Here is a 24,952-nt window from a genome sequence, read left to right on the forward strand (position 1 = left end):
ATGGTAATGGTGTGAAGTAGACATCTCTGAATAATAGATTTCTATTTGTAGGGAATGTTATACAGAAGGACATAAAAGTTCTCATCTCCATGGTCTGAAGTGATCACCACCACTAATTCTGCTGCATGTGCTGATTGATATGCAGGACCTCTGTGTACTTGAGGCTAACCAAGACAGAAACATGTTGTGACAGAATCTGTATTGCTTTTAGTGTCCTCGTGACATTGCCTACTTTGGACCCCCGGCCCACAAGTGAGGCAGTGTTAAGCCCTTTTAGTTAGACTCATGTTAAAGTAGCGTTTTTCCTTTTATGCCAGATCTGTTCAGAGGGAGTTTCTTCTACAATTCTTCCATATATTAATGATCAACCAGAAGCTTTTGAAAGGTTTTATCTGTCAGGCCCAAGGAGGAAGTTTACTTCCTTTCTCAGAATGTATATTGAGTCATTTATAATGATAGGAGGGGAATTTCCTTTCTGTTTCTTTTTTTAGCTGTCAGCAGTGTAAATTTGAAACTTCTGAGTAGAAATGTGCAATTTATTTTAATTTTATTCCATTTTTTTTCTTTTTAGAACTAATGTTTTAATTATTTTCCTGTGTAATTCATAGAGGTAGAATGGAATATGAACATGAATGGAAGTGTACGTGTGTGAGAGAACTTTTAGAATGCTGCATAAATTAACAGGAAATGCAGATGTGCTTTTGATTGGTGACCCAGTGTTCCTGAGGAATGCTCTACATTATCTGCCATGCTAAGGAGCCTTTCATGTTTGCCTGTGGTGCACTCTGATGCCATGTTCTGTTGCATTGAGATATCTGAGGAGAGGAAGTTCAGCAAGGAGTATTTCTTGAGGAATTGGAGCCTAGAGAGAGTGTTATTATAGGAGAAAATCCATAGAAACATTAGAGTCCAAGAATTGACTACAAACACCAAATCACAGTGTTTATTATATTTACATATTGCATAATATTATACATATATTAACATGTCATTCAGCAGCTGAAGACAATATATTTGGCACTCCCTTCTCTTGTTTTCCCTCAAATCATCCATTGAATGAGTTGGGCTGAGAGGTGAATGACTGGTCCGAAGTCACCCAATGAGCTTGGGAGTGGACTAGAATTGAGTTTCTCTGATCCTAATCCAGTTTCTCCCCCCCCCACACACACACATCGCAGGATCCATGTCATGATTGAAACTACTGTTATATTGTGTGTGGATGAGGTATGTGTGTGTGTGTATGTGTACGTGAACAGACTTCCTTTTAAGGAATGGTAACCTTATGCCATCTTGCTAAGTTAATTCCCCAAAAGAAATTATGAGAATCATAGTTCCAGTATAGGTGGAAACAATGAATTTAGGAAAGGCTGATGCTGCAGTACACTAGTGGAGGACTGGAAATATGCCATCACTGTGTTCACCTCTGCTTATGTTTCTCCTTGAACTAGCCGACGCCTTGCAGAGTCATTCTTCCCTCTTTGTGAGTGAGCTAGACCTTGTGACACCACCCACTCCAACAGGTGCATTTGGGGGCTTCTGGAAAGGAAATGAGGGAGCTGCAAGTGACAGCACTGCAACCAGCACCAATGAAGTTGTCAAGAGTGAGTTATTGCTGCCTTTTTATACTAATTTCTTCAAAACCAGATTTGACTATGCATCTATTGTTCGTTTTAGTCAGCTTAGCAGGCCATTTGTTATTATGAATCCATTTGCTGATTGGAAAGGTTACCACGAGCTTTCTACGTTTACAAAGCATTATTTTCTTCTAAACATTCTTATTTTTGGCAGGTTGAGTCCTGTTTTAACTGCTTTAGGCGTTACAAATAATAAATATTAGAAAATGTGTCATCTAGTTATTTAGTTGAAGTGCTAGAAAGCTATCTGCCTTTTCTGTGTCTCTCTTATATCTCCGATACTGGTGTATAAAGCTGTTCTTTCACGTCAGCCGTTCAGAATGAACTGCCTGCTCCTTGAATAGATTCATTGACGATTCAGACAGAAATCTGAACAAAGGCTCTTGTTTCTGTGAAGCAAATGAGTACATTTTGCAAAGGTTGCAATTTACTTGGGTGCCAAGTAAATACTTGTTCATTGAGTGGAAAACCCAAATTCCGCAGTGTTGCCATAGCTTGGCCACACTGGGCCACTTTGTGTCACTTCTGGAGTGCTCAGAAACATCCAAGAGCCATTATGGTGATTAAGAATATAGTTCTGGGCAGAGCTGAGCCACTTCAATTTCTGGCAACTGGAAACAGAGTGTTATAAAATAGCTTTAAAAGTTTCTGCAGAAATTTTGATAAGTATCATCAAACTAGATATGTTAAAATAATATTTGCATTAAGAGTGTGAGGTTTGTGTGTTTCTTTTAAACCCCAGTCATTAGTTGGAGGTGGGGACTGACGTGTATCAGAATTTAATCATTAAAAACAAGGCTATAGCTTCCATTGAAGTGGAGGAATAGAATATTGAATTCCTTTGCCATATCTGTACTAATGCTTAGAAATTAATGCTAATTGCACTTTTAGGCAACTGCAGTTTAAAATTAAAGATGCATTTAATGGCAAGTGCCCTTTGATCCTTGAGTCTTTTGTGATTTTTTGGGGGGGTGGGGAAACAGGAAAAATTGAAAAAGTATTCATTAGAGTGTTAGTGAAATTGTTCACCAGCTGCTGTTGAGCTGAGATTTCACTTAGAGTCACCTCCTTTGGCTATTACTTCCTTCTGCTTTTATTAAACACATAGGCAACATTAACTTGCTGGAAAGAAATAGATGTTACAGTATTTGTGTTACCTTGGGAATAAGCTTCCTCACTAGTTCTGTTCTAGCATATGTTACAACATGGATATGGTTTGCTGTTAGTCAGTATTGTCCCTAACCTTCTGGAGAAATCAACAATCTGCCACGTTGTAACTTTATTCATGTATCTTGATAATAGCTATGGAAAATACATGTTTTGCTGGCTTTTTAAAAAATGCATTGTTCATTTCTGTTTTGTCAAACATTTTAATTTAATTAATTTAATTTAATTAATTTAATTTAATTTAATTTAATTTAATTTAATTTAATTTAATTAATTTAATTTAATTTAATTTAATTTAATTTAATTTAATTTAATTTAATTAATTTAATTTAATTAATTTAATTTATATGACGCCCCTCTCCGAAGACTCAGGACGGCTTTGAGGTCTTGGTCAGTGTAACGTAGTGCTTCTATCTTGAGTATACTAATATCTGCAAAGGACTAATTGCTTTGATGGATCCACTATATCTGGATCCACTATATCAAAGCAATTAGTCCTTTGCAGATATTACTGTTTTTATATAGCTTTATAAGATGAAAGATACAATGCATTAATGTACACGGGGAAAAAGTTCCTACACCATTTCTTTTTCAGGGATTGTTTTCCCTTGTATTTTGTATCTTTATATGGTTTTTGAAGGGTAAAATATAGAGAAAAATTAGAAAAGGATGACCAATAAAAGCAGTCAAACATGCCAAGAACCTTGTTATCCATTTTACAGGAGAAAGGAAAAAAAGATAGGGGCACCTTCAGGGGATCGTGCTAATATGATTTCTCCTCCCCTTTGGTCTAGTTCTGGATCGTTGGTGGGGTTCAAAACGCATCGACTATTCTCTCTACTGCCCCGAGGCACTCACGGCCTTTCCCACCATCACCCTGCCTCATCTTTTCCATGCCAGCTATTGGGAAAGTGCTGATGTGGCTGCCTTCATCTTACGCCAGGTGGGCTATTGCAAGCAAGATAGAAAATTACATGTGTATGTCCTGTGGAACTGGTTCCTTTAACTGCTTGATTTGACCAGAGGCAACTAAGGGAACTTCCCTCAAAATCCGCTTAAAGATGATCTGGGATTGTCTTTCAGGCTGTCAAGCAAAGTATCACTGCCCCACTACCATAGGTCTTGCAAGAAAAGAACTCCCATCACTCACCTCTCTGGGCAAAAAGGAGAATGAAATAGATTACGTACATGCATATGCACCTAGATATATCCCTGTGACATCCTCGTACTCTGTATACCTTGTTAAATGCAAAAAGGGGAAGAGTATTTCTCATGAAAAAAATGAAGGAAGGAAGGAAGGCATTTTTTTGCAGTTTTTAAACACCCTATTATTGAGTTGGAAATATATTGGCCCATCTCTTGACCATGGCTGTCATCATGGGATCACAGAGACCTGAAACTGCCTTTGAAATAATACAGGATCCTTCTTGAAGAGATCTAAGGTAGAAAACGTAGAAATCAAGTGTGCTTTGGTGGCTAAATTTTACCTTGACAGGTCAGGTCTACATGAGTTATGAGACTCAGAGTTTAGCTGCTAAATGATGTGCTTAGATTTCCAAATGTCCTATACTTATTCTTAACATCTCCATCCAAAAGAGAAAGACCTTTTGCCTGAGTTCCTGGAGAACTGAAAAAGCACAGCAGTACAGATAGTCCTCAACTTAAAACAGTTCATTTAGTGACTGTTCAAAGCAGCCAATAGCACTGAAAAAAGTGACTTATGACCGTTTTTACGATTGAACTGAAAAAAGTGAGTTATGACTGTTTTTTACCCTTAACAACTGTTGCAGCATTGCCATAGTCATGTGATCAACATTCGGACACTTGACAGCTGGCATGTATTTATAACAGTTGCAGTGTCCTGGGGCCATGTGATCGGTCATCTTTTGTGACCTTCCAATAAGCAAAGTCAATAGGGAAGCCAGAGTCACTTAACAACCGTGTTACTAATTGCAGTGGCAAGAAAAGTTCTAAAATGAGGCAAAATTGACTTAACTAATATGTTGCTTAGCAACAGAAATTTTGGGCTCAATTGTGGTTGTAAATCAAGGATTATTTGTAGAGAACAACCATGGCCCAACTGCCCTAGGTTTTATTCCAGTGCCCCCTCATAAGACACACAATACGCATCCCACTCCATTCTGCTACCAAAATTTCTATTTCTCCTTCCTGTTTTCTAATTTAATAAAATTTTAATTATCAGCGGAAATCTTTTTAAAATCATAATATCTTTAGTATTTTCCCAATGTTTTCTTGAATTGCAAACGAAAAAATGTTCTGCAAACAGGAAAACGCTTGCTGGGGGAAGGAAGCTTGTGTTGCTGTTTTTCTGCATACACCCACACAGTTGTGTAGGTTTCAATATGCATGCAATTTTATGTTTAAAGTTAGATTCTGCTGTGTATAATTGCAGGTGTGTTATATACAGTAATTGCACAGGCCGTCACAGGGCATAAAACCGCTGCAGAGTTTCCCACTACTCACAGAATTATAGCATTTTACTTGGCTTTATTTTGAAGCCAACATTTGTTTATAACTCTACAGGTGTTCATGCAGCTATACATTGCAACAACAGAGAAGCAGCTTTTGTGAATACCCCTCTACTTACTGCATTATGCTGCGGCTTTTGGCATCGTTGGGTATACTAAAACATCAATGACCTTTAAAACTTTGGCTGCTTCTCCCAAAATTTCAATTCTGTACATTGCTATGTGGCCCTTAATTTTGTATTACCCATTATAGATTAAATGCCATATTCATTAACAAGTGCCAACTCAGCAAAAATTGCATTTGGAAAAATACCAGGAAGCAGTGCCTCAGAGATAATGGGGATCCCAGCATTATTCTGTCAAGGATAGCAGAAGCATGGCAAAGGTGCTTGCCTTGTCCGCTTTTGAAGCAATCTAGCTGCCGAAAATTAAGGAGTTATTCCTTTTAAATACTGGCTACATATTAACGTAAGGCAAGTCTGTCTTTTTGCTTGGTTATTTTTTGAGGCCTAGAATTTACAGTCTCTGATTTCAGGTGATTGAGACGGAGCAGCATCAAGTGACTGAGAATGAGGAGAGTTCGATCTACAGCCCAGCATTTCCCCGTGAAAAGTGGCAGCGCAAACGTACACAAGTGAAGATCCGGGTACGAACCTGCTGTGGCTTCTCTCAGCTTTTTTTGGTCTTTTTTTTTTTTTTTTTTTTTTGTAGTCTTCAGGGCATGTGTTGAGGTTGCTCTACTGGCTTTGTAGGAAGATACACAATCTGATCCTATTTATTTTCTGCTCATAATGTTCCTGAATCCATCACCAGTGTTGATCTCACATTGTTTGCCTTTAACTCCCCTAAACATTAGAACAATCAATTTGATTCTGCAGGAATGACATACTGTTGTTGCAATTCAAAATCTGATTTTTCTTGGTTAATATTATTTGTATAATATATTAGGTTTTTGTTATTGAATGGGAGAGTTACTTCACTTTCATAACATCTTGAATTTTTCTAGGTTCAGGTTTGGCCCCTCAAATGAATTAGCAAGCTGTTATGGTTGATGTGATGGTTGTGAGCACTGACACCCAAAACATGAGCTATTGGCAAATTAAATGTGGGGTCATAGTGCCAAATATAGGATGAAAGTTCATTTACTCATAGTGCATAAAAGATGATAAACTGCCTTCTCTAGTGGAATGTAATGGTGGTTGTTTTATTAGTAAGAAAAACTCAATACAAGATATCCCTATAATTCTTATGGCAGCTGATTTTATTATTAAAGATAGCCTTATATAGTTAATCAAATTGGCACACAACCAAGAAAAAAAAGATCCGTTCAGTCCCACAAATGATCTTCTAAGGCAGACAGAGGAACAGATAGCTATTATGTAGTAAGATTCTCCTGCCTGCTCTAAATAACTCTTCGTTGTTGCATGAGTTCCGTTCGTGAGTTGGGATTCAAGGTATTTAAATTCTCCAACCTGCTCTGTTGCAATCTCACTGCAGTCATCCATTTCTTGAGAAATTCTCCCTTTGTCCAGTTTTGCAATGATGAGGTTAATAATAATGTCTGGCTTTTTGTTTCTCAGAATGTTACAGCAAACCATCGTGCCAGTGATGCGATTGTGTGTGAGGGACGACCCCAAGTCCTTAGTGGGCGCTTCATGTATGGTCCACTTGATGTGGTAACTCTCACTGGAGAGAAGGTAACCAAGGTTTTAATTCTAGGATTGATTTACCAGGACAAGTGAACGGGTGGGGTATAATGCTGGCATGAACCTGAGCAAGCAGCATTATGTGCTATAAGCCTTCTCTTTCCTAGTGGGCATATATGCAAAATGTTTTCACTTGAGAATGATTGTTCGTCCTCCAAGGTACACCAGACCTGGAAACCAATATCATGTTGGCTAGTACTACTTTTATTGTAACATCTGTAGCAACAGAAACTTGGAAGTCTGAATATTCCATGTGAACGAGGGAGGGGGTTTTCTGAGATGTTTTCTAAAGTTACTTTCTTGGCCTGAACTCAGGCTCTTTTTATCTGCCTGTTATCTTGATGGCAGCTCTTCCTCTTGTCCTTCAAGGCCATTCCTTCTGCTTTCTGCAATGGCAGAAGAAGGAAGACCTGACACTAGACCAAGGGCGAGGCTTTCCTGGGAGTAAGGAGGGGAACAGAAATAAGTAGGGTTGCAACTTCAGATTTAAAGCTAAGCCAAGACCATGGGATAGAATGTGGCCTCCAGAGGGATTCTTAGGTTTGTTGGGAAAACTTCCCTAGTTCTTCTGTTTAGGTGACTGAGAGAGCTGCCTTGCTGTCAGGAGACCTACCGTAGAACCAGTTTTCAGATTATCTTAATGTGAATTCCTCATTTCTCCAGGATTAGAGTTGTGTTGAGGCCCTTAATGAATGAGCCTGGAACTCATCCATAATATGAGCTAGCAGTCTAAAATGAAAGGGGGTGGAGTTGGGGAGGGGAGACTAAAGGAAGCCATTCACATTGAAACTGTGGTAGATGGCAAGTGTTGTATCCTAAGAGCGGGAAATAATTTACAGGCAAAATGGAGTAGATGTAGTTGGAGTTGTAATATGAAAATGCCACAGTCCCTTGAGAAGGCAAAGAATAGATATTTTCCAGAAGGACAGAAGTGTTGTAAGAAAAAGGTAGTAGAAATTAAATAAAAGTAAGTTTTAAAAAAATCCTTCAGAGGAATGAATATGAAAAGGTCATGAGAAAATGGATTTTTAAAAACCAACTTAAGAAGATGGGAGTGAAGGAAGGGTTTGTGCTCTCTCCTTTCCTTGTAATAACAGCTGCAATTTAGCCATTTCAAGTGTTATTTGTGGCTAGCAATGCAGTATAACAGTACATGCAATGAGGTGAACACCGTCCTGATCTTTCTTTACAGGTCGATATCTACATCATGGCACAGCCATTGTCAGGGAAATGGGTACATTATGGCACAGAAGTGACAAGTGGTAGCGGGAGGCTTTCTTACACCCTTCCTGAAGAGAAGATGCTGGGCATTGGCATGTACCCTATCCGTATGGTGGTGAGGTGAATGCATGGTAGATCCTTTCCTGTGCTTGATCTTTTGGGCGGCCTCCTCTGTGCCAGATATTCTCTTCTACTATCCAGGAAAGCTTGTAACACAATATACGCACATGTCCGTAATGCACTACAAAAATATCTGTATTATATTGGTTGCAGCACTTGATTGTGGGATGTGATCTTCTGGACCAGAATGGTTCAAATTTGGCCTTGACAACTATTTAGCGCACAGGTTCAATTGTTACAATCCAATTGCCTGCCAGTGAAAGTAAGCAACTGGTGGCTCTTTAGATGTTGCTGAACTGCAATTCCCAGCAGCCCTGATCAGCATGGCCGATGTGGGGGATGCTTGGAGGTGTATTTCACTACAGGATCTCTGCAGATTTATAGTTAATAGTTGAACTGCTTGGCTTTTTCCTTCTTTGGTTTTCTACACTATAGAGGGGGAAAAACACCCTCACTTGCTTCTATCTTCATGGCTTGTTTGAATGCATAAGTTGAGCATTTCTGATTCTGAATAGGTAGGAATATTTGCTTTTGGACTGACACCTTTCTGTCTCTCCACAGAGGTGATCACACCTATGCTGAATGCTTTCTGACAGTGGTAGCTAAGGGCACACCTTGTGTCGTCTTTAGTATTGATGGTTCCTTCACAGCTAGTGTCTCCATTATGGGCAGTGATCCCAAGGTGCGAGCAGGTGCTGTTGATGTGGTAAGGTAGGTGAATACCCCTCCTCAGAGACTCCTTGTATTTCTTTGAATCAACTGATTGATTGTTTCTCTTTCTTAAGGCCTCCAAAATCCGTGCCAGGACTATAGAGAAATTCTTATATATGTTACATTCCTCAACTGAGTTACTCTCTAGTATGTTTCCACATTCTGTAAATCTTTTTATCCCAATACTTAGCCTAATTAATTTTTTCCATTGTGCAAATATTTTTTAAAAGATGTTTAATAAGTAACACAGTAACAGGAAAGCTATTTCAAGCACCATTTGGAAATAGTTCTGCTGTTTTCCTTCACACTTGCCAGCTTCCATATTTGTCATTGCCAACATGCTGTCAAAATGGATTTCTTGGAAGAAGCTTTTGTTAAAGCAACTGGATGTTTTTTCTACTTTAAAGTAGCATTCTAATTATCCCTGTTCTTTTTATGAAAAGTGAAGAGAGAAGCATGTCTGCTCACTTTCACAGCTTTAATAAACTGTCTGGTAGTTGAATATTGATAGTGTTTTCTATGAATCAGACTGGATTCATACCAACAATATATGCATTTGTTACAGAATGCAGATTCTTTTTATTGTTTTCAATATCACCGTAGTTAACCAAATGAAAGGATGTCTTTATATAAACCCCAAATTAAAAAAATGAAGTTTATTGCAGTGAGGGAGAATTCCTCCAAATGTTGGACCACAAATTGTAGATTTCTTAGCCAACATAGCAAACTCACTGGTATCAGTTGCTTTAAGACACGGGTGGACAACTGTAGCCCCTTTCCCAACTGTGGGATTTCAACTTCCAGAAGCATGCTGGCTCAGGACTTGTGGGAGTTGAAGTCCACAGGTCGTGAAGGGGCTATACAGGTGGTCCTTGACTTACAACCATTCGTTTAGTGACCGTTCAAAGTTACAAAGCATTGAAAAAAGAGACCACTATTTTTCACACTTAAGAACTGTTGTAGCATCCCCAAGGTCACATGATCAAAATTTGGGCATTTGGTAACTGATCTGTATTTATGATGGCTGCAGTGTCCCAGAGTCATGTTCTGACAAGCACAGTTAATGGGGAAGCCAGATTCACTTAACAACTGCATGATTCATTTAACAACAGTGGCAAGAAAAGTCATAAAATGGACCAAAACTCACTTAGTAACTGTCTTGTTTAGCAACAGAAATTTGGGGCTTAATTGTGGTTATAAATTGAGGACTGTACCTGTAGTTGCACATGCCTACTGTAAGATATGGGTAGTGGCCATGGAGGGGATTTGTGCAGACTAACAGTGGGAGGAAGATGGGCCACTCAGTAACTCTTCACCTCACAGTAACTTCTGTTGTTCAGTGTCAGTGTACCATGAAGGAAGGTACTAGTGATAACTATTCCCTCCCTGACCTGTTATGACTTTTCCAGAGGCAAGGCATATTTATAATCTGTCTCACCAATATTCTTTGAACATACATTGATGGATCCTTGGTCTGGTGACTCAACAGGATGTTCTTTAAGGAACTAAGATGCAAAATGCTATAAATACGGCATGCCCTTTTGTTAAGCTTTGTCATAATTAGGCCTCACAATCACTCCTAGTTACAGTTCTATCTTTACACTCCAAATAGGGGCAGGCAATTTAGATATTATGAACTACCCTTCCCATAACCCTTTGCTAGGTGCTAAGGAGAAGTAACCTGAAATATTTGGAGAACACCAGGTTTTTAGTTGTTTTCCAGAGATAATTTATCTTTCCCTCTGCTTTTGTAGGCATTGGCAAGATTCTGGTTTCATGATCATCTATGTGACAGGGCGTCCAGACATGCAGAAGCACAGAGTGGTGGCTTGGCTTACCCAACATAATTTCCCACATGGCATAGTCTCTTTCTGTGATGGCCTCACGCATGACCCTCTTCGCCAGAAAGCTGCCTTTCTACAGGGCCTTCAGCAAGAGGTATGTAACTGCTTGTGTTCTTTCACAACCAGAAGAGGCATACAATGGAGATTCTATTCTGGTGTAACTGAGGAGGCTTGCGGAAAAAGCTGGAGGAGTACCACAGGAGAAAGGGAAGTGAGGGAACAATGGTGCTGAAGTGGCATAGTAGAGCCCAACTCTCAGAGGAACAGCTTTCCCTGGTTTTGCTATAACATTCTGTAGGAGAGGCCTCACGGCCTTGCTTATCTGGGTGGCATATGGGAGAGAGACTTTTCTCATATTGCTGCCAGGTCAAGCTGTGTAACTCTGGAGGTGGGTCGGTCCATAATAGATCTGAAGCGTGTAAAGTGTAACGTGTGTAACAGTGCATTAATTTCACCAGGTTTTGAGTGGTTAATTAGTGTTCATATTCATTTTAATTTATGGATTTGGTACTTTCTGTATTTTAATTATTATTACACTTGTATTTTTGCTTGAATAGGAGGGACCTAAAATTAATTCTAAAATGTCGTTGTTTATTTCTTGTAGGCAGAGGTCACTATTGTAGCTGCATATGGTTCCACCAAGGACATCTCAGTTTATAGCTCTTTAGGGCTCCCTTCATCCCAGATCTACATTGTGGGTCGGGCTGTGAAGAAACTGCAAAGCCAATGCCAGGTATGGAGTTGGCTCAGCTACTGTCCTGCCCAACTAATCGAGGGACTGAAATGTGCAAGTGCCATATTGTGATAAGGTCTTTCCTCACCCACCCACCCACCCACAAAGGCTGTGGCTCATTCAGAAATGGGTGGGCCAGATAAAAGCAGGCATTAACTGCCTTAATCTTTTTCCTTGCAGTTCCTTTCAGATGGCTATGTTGCCCATCTAGCCCAGCTGGAAGCAGCCTCCCTCGCCCACTCGCCGAAAGGAACCACAAGGCCCACCTTGGGCAAAGGCAGTTATGGCTGCCCTGCTCCTGTCGACTTCCTGCGCAAGCAGAGCCAGCTGTTGCGCTCCCGGGGACAGAGCCAGGTGGAACGAGAGGGAACTGGAAGCACCCAGCCCCGAGCCAAAATCCGGAGTGTCAGTCTGAAGCTGGAAAGTGAGGAGTAAACCCAAGAGGGAAAGTCTCTGCATTTTCTTACTTGCAGCAGCTGATGCTCGGATTGGGCCTGTAGAGGCCACAGATGGGAGAGAAAGAAGCTAAAAACACCATGCAGATAGATAGAGAGGGAGGGAGAGAGAGAGAAAGAGGGCTCTGCCTTGTCGAGGCCAGAAGCTGGCAGACAGTGCCGCTAGGACGAGGAGGAGAGAGCTTCTGTACAATCCCAAAGAGTGTTCCATTCCCATTGGTCCCAGTTCTTGGCCTCTGTTCGTGGTCTTCATTGACCTACAGTGCAGCCAGTGTTCCTGAACTCATGCCCCCTAGGGATGGGTGGAGGGGAAGGGTACAATGGGAATCTATTCATATTCTCCCCTTATTTAAACCGTGCTATGTTGTTTGTGAATTCCTTTTTTTCAGAATGTGAGGCCTGTTAAGACTGGGTTATATCCATTCTCCCAGCCTGTTCATAGGTGAGGCAGTGGCCCCCATAATTTCTCAAGTCTTCCCACAATTCTCTCCAGTTTAAGGTAGGGAGTAATGGTTCAGAAAAAAAATGCCTATATCTATATATCTATATATCTCCATATATGGATTCCAGCATGGCCATTTCACTTCCGAGGCTGAGCGCCTTGCTCCAGCCTCTACTTCAGTTGTCAGCCTTCATCCTGCCTATACCTCGTTGGTCGTTGGATATCTGCATGATACTGCCTTTCTGTGCATGTATTGTGTCCGGAATGAGAGCACAGGAGTGTCAGGTTTAAGGATGAATCTGTACTTCCTTTCTGGACATTTGGGGGGGTGGGGGGTGGGATTTGCTTCACAGCGTCCGAATTGCTGGGAAGTAGAGAGGCAGAAAGAAGAACCCTGCTTTGGAGGACTTATGGGAGTTTTGCGTTCTTTCAATGTGTTCACAAAACAATAAAATTTAAGTATTAAACATTGTAAATGTCTTGAAGCAGTTGGGATGTCTAGTTCAACATTATTTTAGGTAGGGATGAATGCTTCAAAATAGGAAACTAACTTCTGCCCATTGATCTAAATGTGTGTGTGTTTGTGTATAAAACACTAAAACAATAGCAAAAGGTTTGAACTTTAAGGAGGAACTCACTTTCACTTCTCTTTCTTTCTCCACTGAAATGGGAAAGGTAACAACCATTCCCAGCCTCTCCATGCATACGGAGAAAAGGAAAGACTTTTCTCTTATCAAAGCACATCTAAACTTTGCCCAACATGGTAGCTGCTGAACTGGGTGTGGTGGAAAAGTGCTTATCTATAATCTGTTTTGAAGTTCCCCAACTGGAATATGAAAAAAAAAAAAAGATAGGTTTAAGTACTGAAGTCCCAGTTTTCCAATGAAATATACGAACATAATGAATGTATGATTGTTGTGGTATTACAAAGGCTATATTGGGGGAAATCGTTAGCAAAATGTAAAACATATCCCTTTTTTGAAAAAAAATTGGAAGCTGAGATATAAATTCATAGAAATTAAATGAGAAAAAAAATCTCAACCAATGAATTTATGTACCGCTAAGATGGGATGGATGCTAACTGAAGTAGATGCAATTACCAGTACACATTTTCATGCACACCAAGTACTGCATCATGACACATAAAATCCATGTATAAAACATGCATGGATCAATAATGCAACATTGACTGTCAGCACATTCAACAATAAAAATAACATTTCTTGGCAGAATGTCTGGCAACATATGGCCTTTGTTTTTAAGTGTTTGGTTTGCTTTTTCATATTTTAACTTCTGCTTCAATGTTAGGAAAGCGTGCCATGAGGGTTCATATAAAGAATTCCCAATTTTAGTATAATTTGAAATAATTTATCTGTTCATTATTATGAGATTAAACATATTCATTTAAATATTCATTTAAATATTTCAGTTTCAAGCAAGGTTGATTGTTTCCCCTTTTGAAACAGTCAACATTAGCTTGTGTTGTTTGCTTTTTGATATGCTACTTGGACACACTATACCTCTACATACCTTTCCCTGGAATTCTGTACCAATTCTCAGGTAAAGACCTATTGTATAAGTTACCAGGAAGAGAATGTGTAGCCAGCCTCCATGAAATAAAATGTAAAACATTTTTGGGGGGGAAAGGAACATTGTGACTCACCTTTTCTACTTCACTGCCTGCCTGCCAGTTCCTCATTGTGGTTTCTGAGATTCAACCATTTGGGCTCTGAGCCTCTGCAGCATGGCATGATGTGATCTTCCAGAGCTCAAATAGCTTTTGCTGGCACAACTGTCAGAAAATTAAAAAAGAAATGATCTCAGAAATTAAAGCCAAGAAGCCATGATTCAAGCCGTAAGCTATGATTTGCAGCTAGATGAACCCCTTATTGGAAGGTAAAATTAGGGATAAATTGTCATCACATTTACTCCACTACTAATCTATTTCTAGATCTTGAGCTCGTACTAGTTCTAGAACAAGCAAAAGTTCATTCCATCATGATATTTTTGGAGATTATGCAATTATTTTACTTCCTTCATAGTCTCTGGAATCAATACTATGTTCTCCATCTCTGGGAAAGGACAGGCAGGTTCATCCTCAGGAATCTCAGAAGAGCCATTTAGCTATTTTTCCTAAGTAAACTAAATTAGTTCAAGTGGCTATAGGAAATTTCTGGAAACTGTTATTTCTGCTAAAGAAGGTAGTACAAACAGCTGACTGAACAGAGGTGCCAGGCTTCTGCACCAGCCATATTCACTATTTTAAATCTTTAAAACTGTTGCTCATTAAAACTATGTATTAAATTTGGCATAAAGATGCTGTCGAGCCCCAATCGGGCTCACCATACCTGGTGGGGGGGGGTAAAGGGCACAGAGCAGCACACAGCGGAGACAATAATGGGCGAGGCAGTGGGACACTCTGGGGCAGTGCTGACCAGTCGCTCGTCAGTAGATCTCTCCCTTGGCCGGTCCTCCGAGAGTGGCAGCGACTGGCATGACGAACAAGGCAGCGTTGGTGGTGATGGGACTTCTGGTGGCAACGCCAAACAGCTGCTCACCAGCGATCACCCCCTTCCATGCACGGGCCTCCGGTCGGGATTCACAGGGTCCCGAAGCATACCGCTGGCTGGGCCATGCCACTGCAGCCGGATGTTTGCCACAGGCTTCTGGATGTTGGGTGACCAGCGGGCATGTCAGTGGCCGGAGGGTGTGGTCCTGGACTATAAAGTGTGCTGGGAGGCGAGAGCTTTGCACCAAACTGTGTGTTATACTGATCGTGTTCTGAGGCTCCAGCCTGCTGTTGAGGATTAAAGTCTGAGTTACTGAGCAGCTCGGTTTCCTGTGTGTTTGCTTTGGTCCTCACCCAGTCCAGCCCTGGACCCTTGAGAGATGCTTAATGGTACTACATAGAGGTTTAAGTGAATTTCTGTTAGGAGTCACTGAAATGTGCAGTTCGATCAAGGAGGCCATGGATAAAAGGCAGCCAGGATGATGGATTCCAGCCTTACAATTTACTTACATCCTGTATATGAATTTTGTTACCATGAAGAGAAGAATGCAGTTGAAACTTTACTGTGCTTAACAGACAACTTGAAGTTCTGGTGCATGGAAAGAGAACATCTGATCTTTTAGCAATATTCTTTTCCACAACTAATCTCTGAAGTGTGGTCAGTTTATTAGCTGAGGGCAGGTGTCAGTATAAAAAGGCATAGAATGTCTAGGGAGATTTGCAATCATTCAGGTCATGGTTGTCCCAAAGGTGCTTTTTTCCAAAAATGAACCTGGATTTCTTGGGTTCTCTGCTTCTCATCCAAGAATCCTCTTCAGTTCTGAACTGAAGAAGATTCTTGGATGAGAAATGAAACGTTTTCCCAAAAAAAAAAAAAAAAATCCAGTTGCCTTTTGGAAAAAAGCACCTTTGGAACAATATATCTTATAGTTTCAACGATGGACTATAGAATGCATTTGGTCTGAATTTCTCTAGATTTAGAGATTATAAGCAACACTCAGCTATTGGCAAATGTGTATCTTTACTAATTTTAATATATTCAATTTAATTATTAAACCTTGTGTTGTGTATTAAAATTACTAGCTGCCACGAGTGGAAAGGGGGATAGAAATCTTAAGAAACATGGAGTTTGACTAGCTAGCTTCTGTATTCATACGATTGGCCAGTGTGATTTTGCATGTTTTTAGTTCCTTTTTCCCTGTCTCTGTCACCTACTGTATTTTTTGTAATCTTTGTTCAGAATACAGCTCCTCCTCCTGATTATTTTATTTATAGAAAGGAGAAGTGAAAGCAATGACAAAAAGAAGTAGCTAGGATCAGGACACCAAGGGCTGTCTGAAATTATGTTTCTATTACACATGGGATTTAGTGTGTAGCAGTCATCATTAATCTTCAGAAGCAGTCCTCGGCCTCTCTTTTTTCTATTTAAGGAAGAAATGGATTTAGCCCACTAGTTGAGCCAAGTGAACTGTGCTATAAGGAGATTTGCTTATGTGGGACTTTCAAGATTTCACTGATCACCCAAGATTTCAACAACACCAGTGACAAATGAAATGAAATATTCTCCCCGGTGTCTACAGAAAACCGGTTATATCAAGTTCCTGGGTTGGATCATTTTAGTTTGTTTCTCCTCCTACCAGAGATTTACAGCAACTATTAGTCTAAAACTCACCAAAGGGTGATCTGTCTCTGAGAAGACTTAGAGGCCTTCTTCCTGTTTGCTGGCTCCAACAGAACAAAACATTATATCCAACATAGATCCTGTTGCAAGATACAAATTAAGGACAGGCCTATGACCAATACAACAAACTGGAGACCCTGAGATGGTTGAGTGCAACCTTCTAGTTTTTGGGGTGGTTGAAGACAAAACACCCATGGTCATCCATTGCCTCCATGGATCTTACCCCAGTTAGCTCAGGGAGAGAAACTTGTACAACCAGCAAATTGATAATTGCAGACTGTTGAAAGAACCTTTGCTGGTGGAATTCCTACTGAGTGCAGCAATCTCTTAACTTGACCTTCCACCCAAGCCTGCGGCATCTCGGAGTAATCCAGCTAGCAGAGCTGAAAGAGCTTAACTCCCCTCCCCCTTTTTCCCCCTCAACTAAATCTCCGTTGTGCACCCAGGTCAATGCTTTCATCCAAAATTAAATTCTGGATAATAGGTGTTTTCCAACAACTGATGTGACTATAAAAAAATAGAAGCTTGGGTTGCAGAGTTAAACATTTGAAATTCCAGTAGCACAGCAGGCTCCTTGCTGGATAATTTGAAGAATGTTATACTGTCTTTTTCACTTTGCTGCTACCTCTGAACTTTCTTGGCAATGAAACAATTGAAGGTATCCTCAATAGAAATAACATGCTCTGAAAAGCCTTATGGACTGAATCTTAGTGGTTTGAATGATTAGGTTTGCTTTTGAATTTTAAAACACATTTTAAAATTAGAATTTTAAAACACAAACTGGAATTGAATCGTGTCTTGAATGTCAGGTCTCCAAACTAAATCAAATTAGGACAGCTAAGCCACATAAGAACTTTGCATTGATGTGTTTGATGATCCATTTGTTTGTTTTCTTGATTGTCATTTCTCAAGAGTCTTCTCCAACAGCAAATTCCTACTCAATTTCTAATATGTGTCACAATTCTTATGGAGGAAGAGGAGAACAGCAGCAGCAATTTGGTTTTATTTCTACTGGTTTTTATTTCCACAATTTGGTTTTATTTTTATGTATGCACATAACACTTCCCTCACCCTATCTCCCAAACCATGAGCCCAAATAGCAATAACATTTAGACTTATATACCACTTCACAGTGTTTTACAGGCCTCTCTAAGCAGTTTACAGAGTCAGCATATTGTCCCCAACAATCTGGATCCTCATTTTACCCAACTCAGAAGGATGGAAGGCTGAGTCAAATGGGCTGTTATTCAGTATTTTTTGCATACAGGTATAGATATGCAACCTATACCTATATGAAAAGCACCTGGTTACTAAAATGCTTTCATGTTATTCCAGCACCCTAATTAGCAGGGACTTTCAAACGGAATGAAGGAATAGTACTTTCACAACAGGGGTGGCTTCTTCCCATAATATCTGCTATTTTGCCCCCAAAGTTCAATTTTATTTATTTATTTGCTTTAATTTATATGCCGCCCTTCTCTGGAGACTCAGGGTGGCTTACAATGCGTTAAACAATAGCCTTCATACTTTTGTATATTTATACAAAGTCAGCTTATTGCCCCCACAATCTGGGTCCTCATTTTACCTACCTTTGAAAGGATGGAAGGCTGAGTCAACCTTGAGCCTGGTGGGATTTGAACTTGCAGTAATTGCAAGCAGCAGATGTTAATAACAGTGCATTAGTCCACTGTGCTACCAAGGCTCCTACAAAACATGTCCTCCATTGACAAAACATGGACTGAAAATGCAGATGGAGGGAGTTGTTAATAATTGTATGTATGTAGTTATGTATGCATGTATGTACGTGGAATAGTGATAGTGATAGGGTTTAGGAAGTTATTATTCCAGAAGCTCTGTTAATTTAAGGAGTAGGATACTACCTATTGTCTTTAAAAAAAAACAAACCTACTGTGTCGTATTAGTTAGCAAATGGTAGAACTGTCTGGTTTCCTGACTGCTCTCAGTACTTTGAGTCTGGCACACATGATGATCATTGAAGGAAGCCTTTAAATTGGTATGTGATGGGTTGGAAATAGAAACAAGGTGAAAATTATGGTGTGGTGAAGTGCCCAATGCCTGAGCAAAATTTTTAGGATTGCTGAAGTGTGAGTTTGGAACTTTAATCCAGTGAACAAAGATATTTTAATTTAGGTGACAGTAAAGATAAAGTTATCCCTGTGGATTTTATTCTGCTAGTTGTTGCCAACTATAGGAGGCGTTGCTCTTCTCCATTTCAAGGCAATTGAGCTAGTACTGTCTAAAGATGCTTTCTCAGTCACGTGGCCAGCATAGCATGGAGCACTCTTCCCACCAAAGTGGTACCTATTTATCTACTCACATTTGCATAGTTTTGAACTGCTAGATTAATAGGACCTGGGGCAAGGATGGACGCTCACTCCATTGTGTGCTGCTCAGGTCTTGCTCAGCATCTTAACCACTGAGCCATCGCACCATCCCTTTTTTAATTTAGAAGCCTTTGAAAAAGTTTCCAACATGATGCTTACAGAGAAAGTGATGGCCTACCGAATACGAACAATTCATTTCTAGTCTCAGCTAGAGCAGGGGTTCCCAATCCCTGGGTCGTGGCCCACTACTGGGCCTCAACCTGTTTGGAACTAGGACACACAAGCAGTGGGAAAGCATGTGCACTCAACTCCACTTGCGTGAAGCTCCTTTTGTGCAAGTGGCAGGCACCTGTGTCCACTGCTTGCACAAATGGAGTTGTGCACACTTGCACCTGTGCCTGCCACTCAAACGGAATCATCACCTCCGCCCCAACACACACACACACGGGCTGCTAAGCCAGAAAGGTTGGAGACCACTGAGATAGAGAATGCAGTTTATTTTTTAAGCTAAATATAGGAAGAAACCCAACCATGCTCTAGAAAAAAAACTACATTTCTTTTCTTAATCAGCTATTTGCTTCCCTACAGCAGTGCTTCTTAAACATTTTTTCCTCTCAAGATGCCTTTCCATTTTTAAAAATTATGGAGGCCCCCAAAAGAGTTTTTGTTTCTATGGGTAACATTTACCATATTAAAATTAAAATTGATGCGTTTGCTGCCACTATTGCTTCTCATAGTTATTTAATGGGATTTTAATATTCTATTAATTGTCAACATAGGCTGGCAAATAAATTTGATTTTAAGTACCTCTGAAACACTGGGCTACAGTAATCAAATGATTGTTTCAATCCTGGCTAGCGTCATTGCTTCTTGGTGAGGAATATTCCTTTACTGCCATCTTTTCCTGGCACAATTCCTGACAGCTCCAGCTAAAAAACAAATGAGAGCAAAAGACAGGGAAACGTCTGCCTAAACTCTGGAGAACCGGAAAGTAGATAACCTCCTGACTTGTTTAGTCTCATATGATCTGTCCCGTGGTGCAAGATTGCACTTTGGGTTTGACTGCAGTTTTGTTTATTCTCTAAAGCAAAATTATGGTCAAGTAAGAATCAAGAGGTCACAGGCACCATATTTTGTTGGTGTTTGGTCTAATGTGGATCAAAGTATCTTCTTTAAACATTTCTTGGAACTCTGGTCCAATTGGCTATTTAACTACTTAGTTGCATTGTAATATTTCATGGCTCTATTTCACAATAAGTAAAACCATAAACCATGATTTACCAACTACATTGATCAATCCAGCCAGTGGATTGAGAAAAATCTACCCAGATGTCTTAGCTGCTGCATAACCCCAATAAACTCAAGTTTTCTCACTCTGGATAAGAACTGGTCCAAGTCATCATGAGTAGGATTTTTGATTCTTGGGCACTCAAGAGGAAGAATAAGTGGTCTATATTTGTGATAGCAACCTTGTTTTTCTTAGGCACACAAAAATGTGGTACATGCTACATTATGGGGTTAGGCACTATATCCTTTCCAAGTCATTTCCCTCACCTGCCAGAAACCAGAATTTCAGTTTTTAGCAATAGGGAAGGAAAAGCTGAAGTTGTGGTTCCTGGAAAATGAAAGAGCTCTTGATTTAGCAAAACCCACTTTGTTTCAGGACTTACTGAACTCTGCTGTCAGTAAGAGGGCCTGCCTAAAATTTGTATTGCTTGCGACAGGAAAGGTTGAAGTAGGATTAAAGGAAGAAAATATCTGCTTTGGGGATCAAACATTCCATTTAAGCAGATAAAAAGGTTGACTTTGTAGTTAAATAGAAGGCAAAAAAAAAAAATGTCGGACAGGTTGAACCTAGAATAGAAAAAGGAAAGAGATGATGACTGGTTGCCAGAATGCTTCCAGTTTATTGAGAGATGCATACACATTAAGATTGGGAATCTTGGAAATATTTAAACCTTTACTAGAGTTCCCCTCTCTTTTATCACTCTTCCCAGTCTTTAGAGTACTAATATTTGAGTAACTAGAAAACCCTTTCCTCGAACTATAAAATGGTGTAGAATTTTGGAGCAGACTAGTCTCCTAATTAAGGTTGGCAGCGATAAGTGAACCAAACATCTATTCAGAATTAGGCTCCACAAATTCCAGCAAGGTTTTCCAATAAAGATCAACAGAATGATTGCCCACAATGCATTGCAACTTGTCCCCTGCAGCCATTTCCTTTCCTATTCTTGCTACACTATGCATTCAAAGGCAGCATGTGTCAAAACAATTTGTGTTTAAATTAAATCCCAATACAAAATTGAATTTTGCAATCTGACTCAATTCTATTTCTGAAGTTGGTTTGGGATGGTGTCACAATTCCCCTTTAGAGCAGGACCACATTTTGGGTGTCCTCTTGGATTCTGTTCCTGCTCATGGAGATAGAGACTGAAGCCAAGGCAAATAAATTGTACAGTTTTAGTTGGTGCTCAAGTTGCAGACTTTCCTAGTCTGGGAAAGTCAGTTACGCCCTCATCACCCTATTGGAATCACAGATTCCTGCAGGTCTAATTCATTATAAATAACTCCTCCAATACTTTCCACTTAAGCTACATCTCTGCTATTCCAATTATTCTGTGAGTGCTGAAAACACCTTCTTACCATAAAGCAACAAGTGGTTGTTAAAAATGCTAAAGTGGCTGAGGTCCTAGCCAATTGTTTGCCTATCACTTGGAGTAATGCAAGCATTAGGAAACTTGACTAAATCTGCATATATGAGATGATAGTTGGATGAATTTGCTGATATGCAAATACTATGTATATAAAACACAAATGTGATATTGGTTGATAGATAATGTAGGCAGGTAGTATATTAGCAGTGTTACACAGGATTGAAAAAAAGCTGGGGCAGTGGAGAGATCTGTATAACAGTGCCAGACTATATATGTTTTTAAATTAAGTTCTAGTTTGATAGGGTTTATTTCTGTAGACTTGAGACTACTGTCTAAACCTGGTTTCCTATACTGTGAAGACTGCTTGGGTAACATACTTGGTACCATTCTACTATTTTGTCCTTCATCTGATTTAATACATTTGGTTTGGCTCTTTGTCCATTTTATTCTCACAGAAAACCTGTAAGATAGATCAGGCTAAAATATAACAACTGGTTTGAAGGTGCTAGTGACCTCCTTGCTTATTATGTGAGTGGGATCATATAAACACTATACTAGTTTATGGCTCAGTGTAGTTACCTGATGATTCAAGGTACTTCAGTGCCAGCTCAGGCATCTGTATTTGTTCTTTAAACCATGAGTTAATTTATTGCTCAATCATCGCATGTTTGAAACAAATCACCAAGAAAAGGGGGCTACCATCTAGACAAAAAGTTGCTATCCCAAACAGAAATACATGGAGGGTTGAGTTTCAGTGCATTTTTTTTCCTCTTTTTTTCTTTCAAGCTGTAATGGCATGATTTAAAAACATGGTTCAAAACAGTAAGCTGATAAATTTCTTTTGATATGCATTGTGGGCTGTTGTGCTTTCCTCAAACAAGACATGGCACAAAATCAGGCAACATCTTAATTTTGTTTCCAACAGCTGCTTGGAAACCCCAGGTGGCCAGAGGCATGATGACATGAACAAGGTCTTTGTGGCAATAAAGTTGTTTACATTTAAGATGCCATAAATCTCCCTGGGGTTGTTGAAATCTTATTCAGAGAATCTGCTTTTTAAAGTTAATCTAATTCTTAAAGCAGAAGCGCTTTATTTTCCAGGTTTATGTGAGCCTGGAAAAAAACCTGACAACTTTAATAAATAGCAGAGGTTATACATTTGCATAAGGCCTAAACCACTCCAAAATCTGTTTTGGACCATGCAGACAATGCTGTTGCTGCTTTCTCTTTTTAGTCCTATTGTGAGTGGTCTTCTGTAGCCTCTCCAGCAAATAAGATGAAAGGGAATAGCAGTGAGATGGAAATTTTCCCTTTTTCTTGTAAGGTGTAGAGACTAAGGCCAGCATCTTTAACTTACAACTCACCAAGCCATGCCCACAGAACCAGTAGTAAAAAAAAATGGATTTCATCACTGGTTTTAGGCCTAAGAAGAACTCAGACACATTAGGCAAGGTTCAGAGGAAGTTTCTCCAAGGGTTGAGAACTAAGTTCCAAAGAGACATTGAAAAACTGGTTATGTTGAGCCAAAAAGAAAAAAAAATCTGAGTATGGAGGAGTTATCAATGCTTTTATAGTTCCAGGAAGGGGGTGGGTGGAGGATATATAGAAGAAGGATGTGACTTGTTCTTTACTATCCCCAAAGGCAGGATATGAAAAAATGACCTTACGGCCACTTTCTCACGAAGACTCTGCCCGAGTTGAAAAGCAGAGTTGTGATCCTATCAAACTGGCTCAGGAGAACTCAGTGTTATTATTTCCAACTCGGCTGCAGTACATTTAAAATAAAGCAAAGATATTACTTTGTTTCATTCCCCATTCCCATAAGAACAGTCTGGTAGATGACCTGCCATTGGCTTCATAGATGCTGAAACAGATATTCTGAGAACAAGGAATGAAAATTGCTGTCCTGTTCCAGCTGCCCTAAATCCTGAAGCAACAATATGTTCAAGGGAAATAAATTTAGATTTATAAAGCCAGGCATCAATAGGTTCAACTACTAAGCAGAGAAGCTGTCATGGGATTAAAGATATTCAGAGATGATCCTGATATAAATTGCAAAGTGCATGTGGGAGTGCCCTAGAATGATTTGTGTGTGTGGTTTCTAATACTGTAGTTCTACAGAACCTGAGTGAAGGTTGTTGTAAGAAGAGGAAAAGTAATTTGACATGTTTCCAGCTTGTGATGTTAGGGGAGATTGGGGAGGATTATGCCTTTGCTCCCAATTCTCAACACTGTAAAGCAAGCAGGTTTGAAAAAAAGGTTCACAGATTGTTTTCAAGTTAACTTTGACGCATTGGGAAGGGCCCCAAGTAAGAGATAAAGGAAGACTCTTGGAAAGCTTCAAAAGTACTTTGCAGGTGTTCTGTGGTTTTCTTCACTTCTGCATCATGAAATGCTTAAAACAAGGAGTGAGGATTACTGCTCGCCAAAAGTTCCTGCAGCAACAGAAATCTGTTCACCCAAAAAAGAGCCCTCACACTGCTAGCCTACTGCTTTCCTCTTGTGCATTGTTGGAGAAGAAATGGACAAGCTATTTCTTAATTTCATGCTCATTCATTTTGTCTGAACTACTGAGAAGATTTAAGGCTATTAAGGGAGATTTCCTCTTGCAGAATCTGAAACAGATAGAATCAAGGGGCGAGATAAATAAATATAAGAGGTGGAATATAAACTCAGCAGGAACTTTGCTATTTACAATACATATTGAATTGCCTGAAAATGAAACTCAAATATCTTGGCCACCTAATGAGAAGGAAGGATTCACTGGAGAAGAGCCTAATGATGGGAAAGATTGAGGGCAAAAGAAGAAAGGGACGACAGAATGAGGTGGCTGGATGGAGTCACTGAAGCAATAGGTGTGAGCTTAAATGGACTCCAGAGGATAGTAGAGGACAGAAAGGCCTGGAGGAACATTGTCCATGGGGTCGCGATAGGTTGGACACGACTTCGCAGCTAACAACAAAAATTGAATTGCCTTCAGTTCAGTTTACTAAATTTGCATCTAGAAAGGCAAATGGGCTTTAGAAATAACAGTACGGTCAACATTCAGAGAAATGGACTGGATAAAAGGGAACAAGGGCACTAGTTGAGAATGCAGATGGTTACTTCAAATTTCCTCTAAATCAGAAATTCCTCATCTTTTTGCCATCGTGCTTCCATTTATCAATGTACACAAATGAAAAAAAAAGTATCAATTCAAACACCAAGTTGAACACAAGCAATGAAAACAATACAATGAAAC

At 39.8% G+C, this 24,952-nt stretch overlaps 1 protein-coding gene across 7 annotated transcripts in view; it reads left to right on the top strand.

Annotated features, from left to right (window-relative positions):
- PITPNM1 (phosphatidylinositol transfer protein membrane associated 1) overlaps positions 1 to 12,998 on the top strand; it is a 31,322-nt gene extending 18,324 nt beyond the window's left edge. For 3 of the 7 annotated variants that reach the window (XM_034420272.3, XM_087881514.1, XM_034420271.3), the window contains 10 exons: positions 1,449 to 1,601; positions 3,596 to 3,744; positions 5,826 to 5,936; positions 6,871 to 6,987; positions 8,189 to 8,337; positions 8,899 to 9,048; positions 10,803 to 10,986; positions 11,497 to 11,625; positions 11,806 to 12,049; positions 12,470 to 12,998. In XM_034420272.3, the coding sequence (XP_034276163.2) occupies positions 1,449 to 1,601; positions 3,596 to 3,744; positions 5,826 to 5,936; positions 6,871 to 6,987; positions 8,189 to 8,337; positions 8,899 to 9,048; positions 10,803 to 10,986; positions 11,497 to 11,625; positions 11,806 to 12,049; positions 12,470 to 12,486 (1,403 nt within the window). In that variant the 3' untranslated portion in view covers positions 12,487 to 12,998. Of the gene's footprint in view, positions 1 to 1,448; positions 1,602 to 3,595; positions 3,745 to 5,825; positions 5,937 to 6,870; positions 6,988 to 8,188; positions 8,338 to 8,898; positions 9,049 to 10,802; positions 10,987 to 11,496; positions 11,626 to 11,805; positions 12,078 to 12,469 lie in introns of those variants that run through there. The other 4 variants (XR_015731076.1, XR_015731074.1, XR_015731075.1 and 1 more) reach the window with 3 other exon arrangements.
- The last annotated feature ends 11,954 nt before the right edge of the window (positions 12,999 to 24,952 follow it).

The sequence above is a fragment of the Pantherophis guttatus genome, chromosome 1 (assembly GCF_059756535.1).
Source record: "Pantherophis guttatus breed Tessera chromosome 1, ASM5975653v1, whole genome shotgun sequence".
Lineage (NCBI taxonomy): Eukaryota > Metazoa > Chordata > Lepidosauria > Squamata > Colubridae > Pantherophis > Pantherophis guttatus.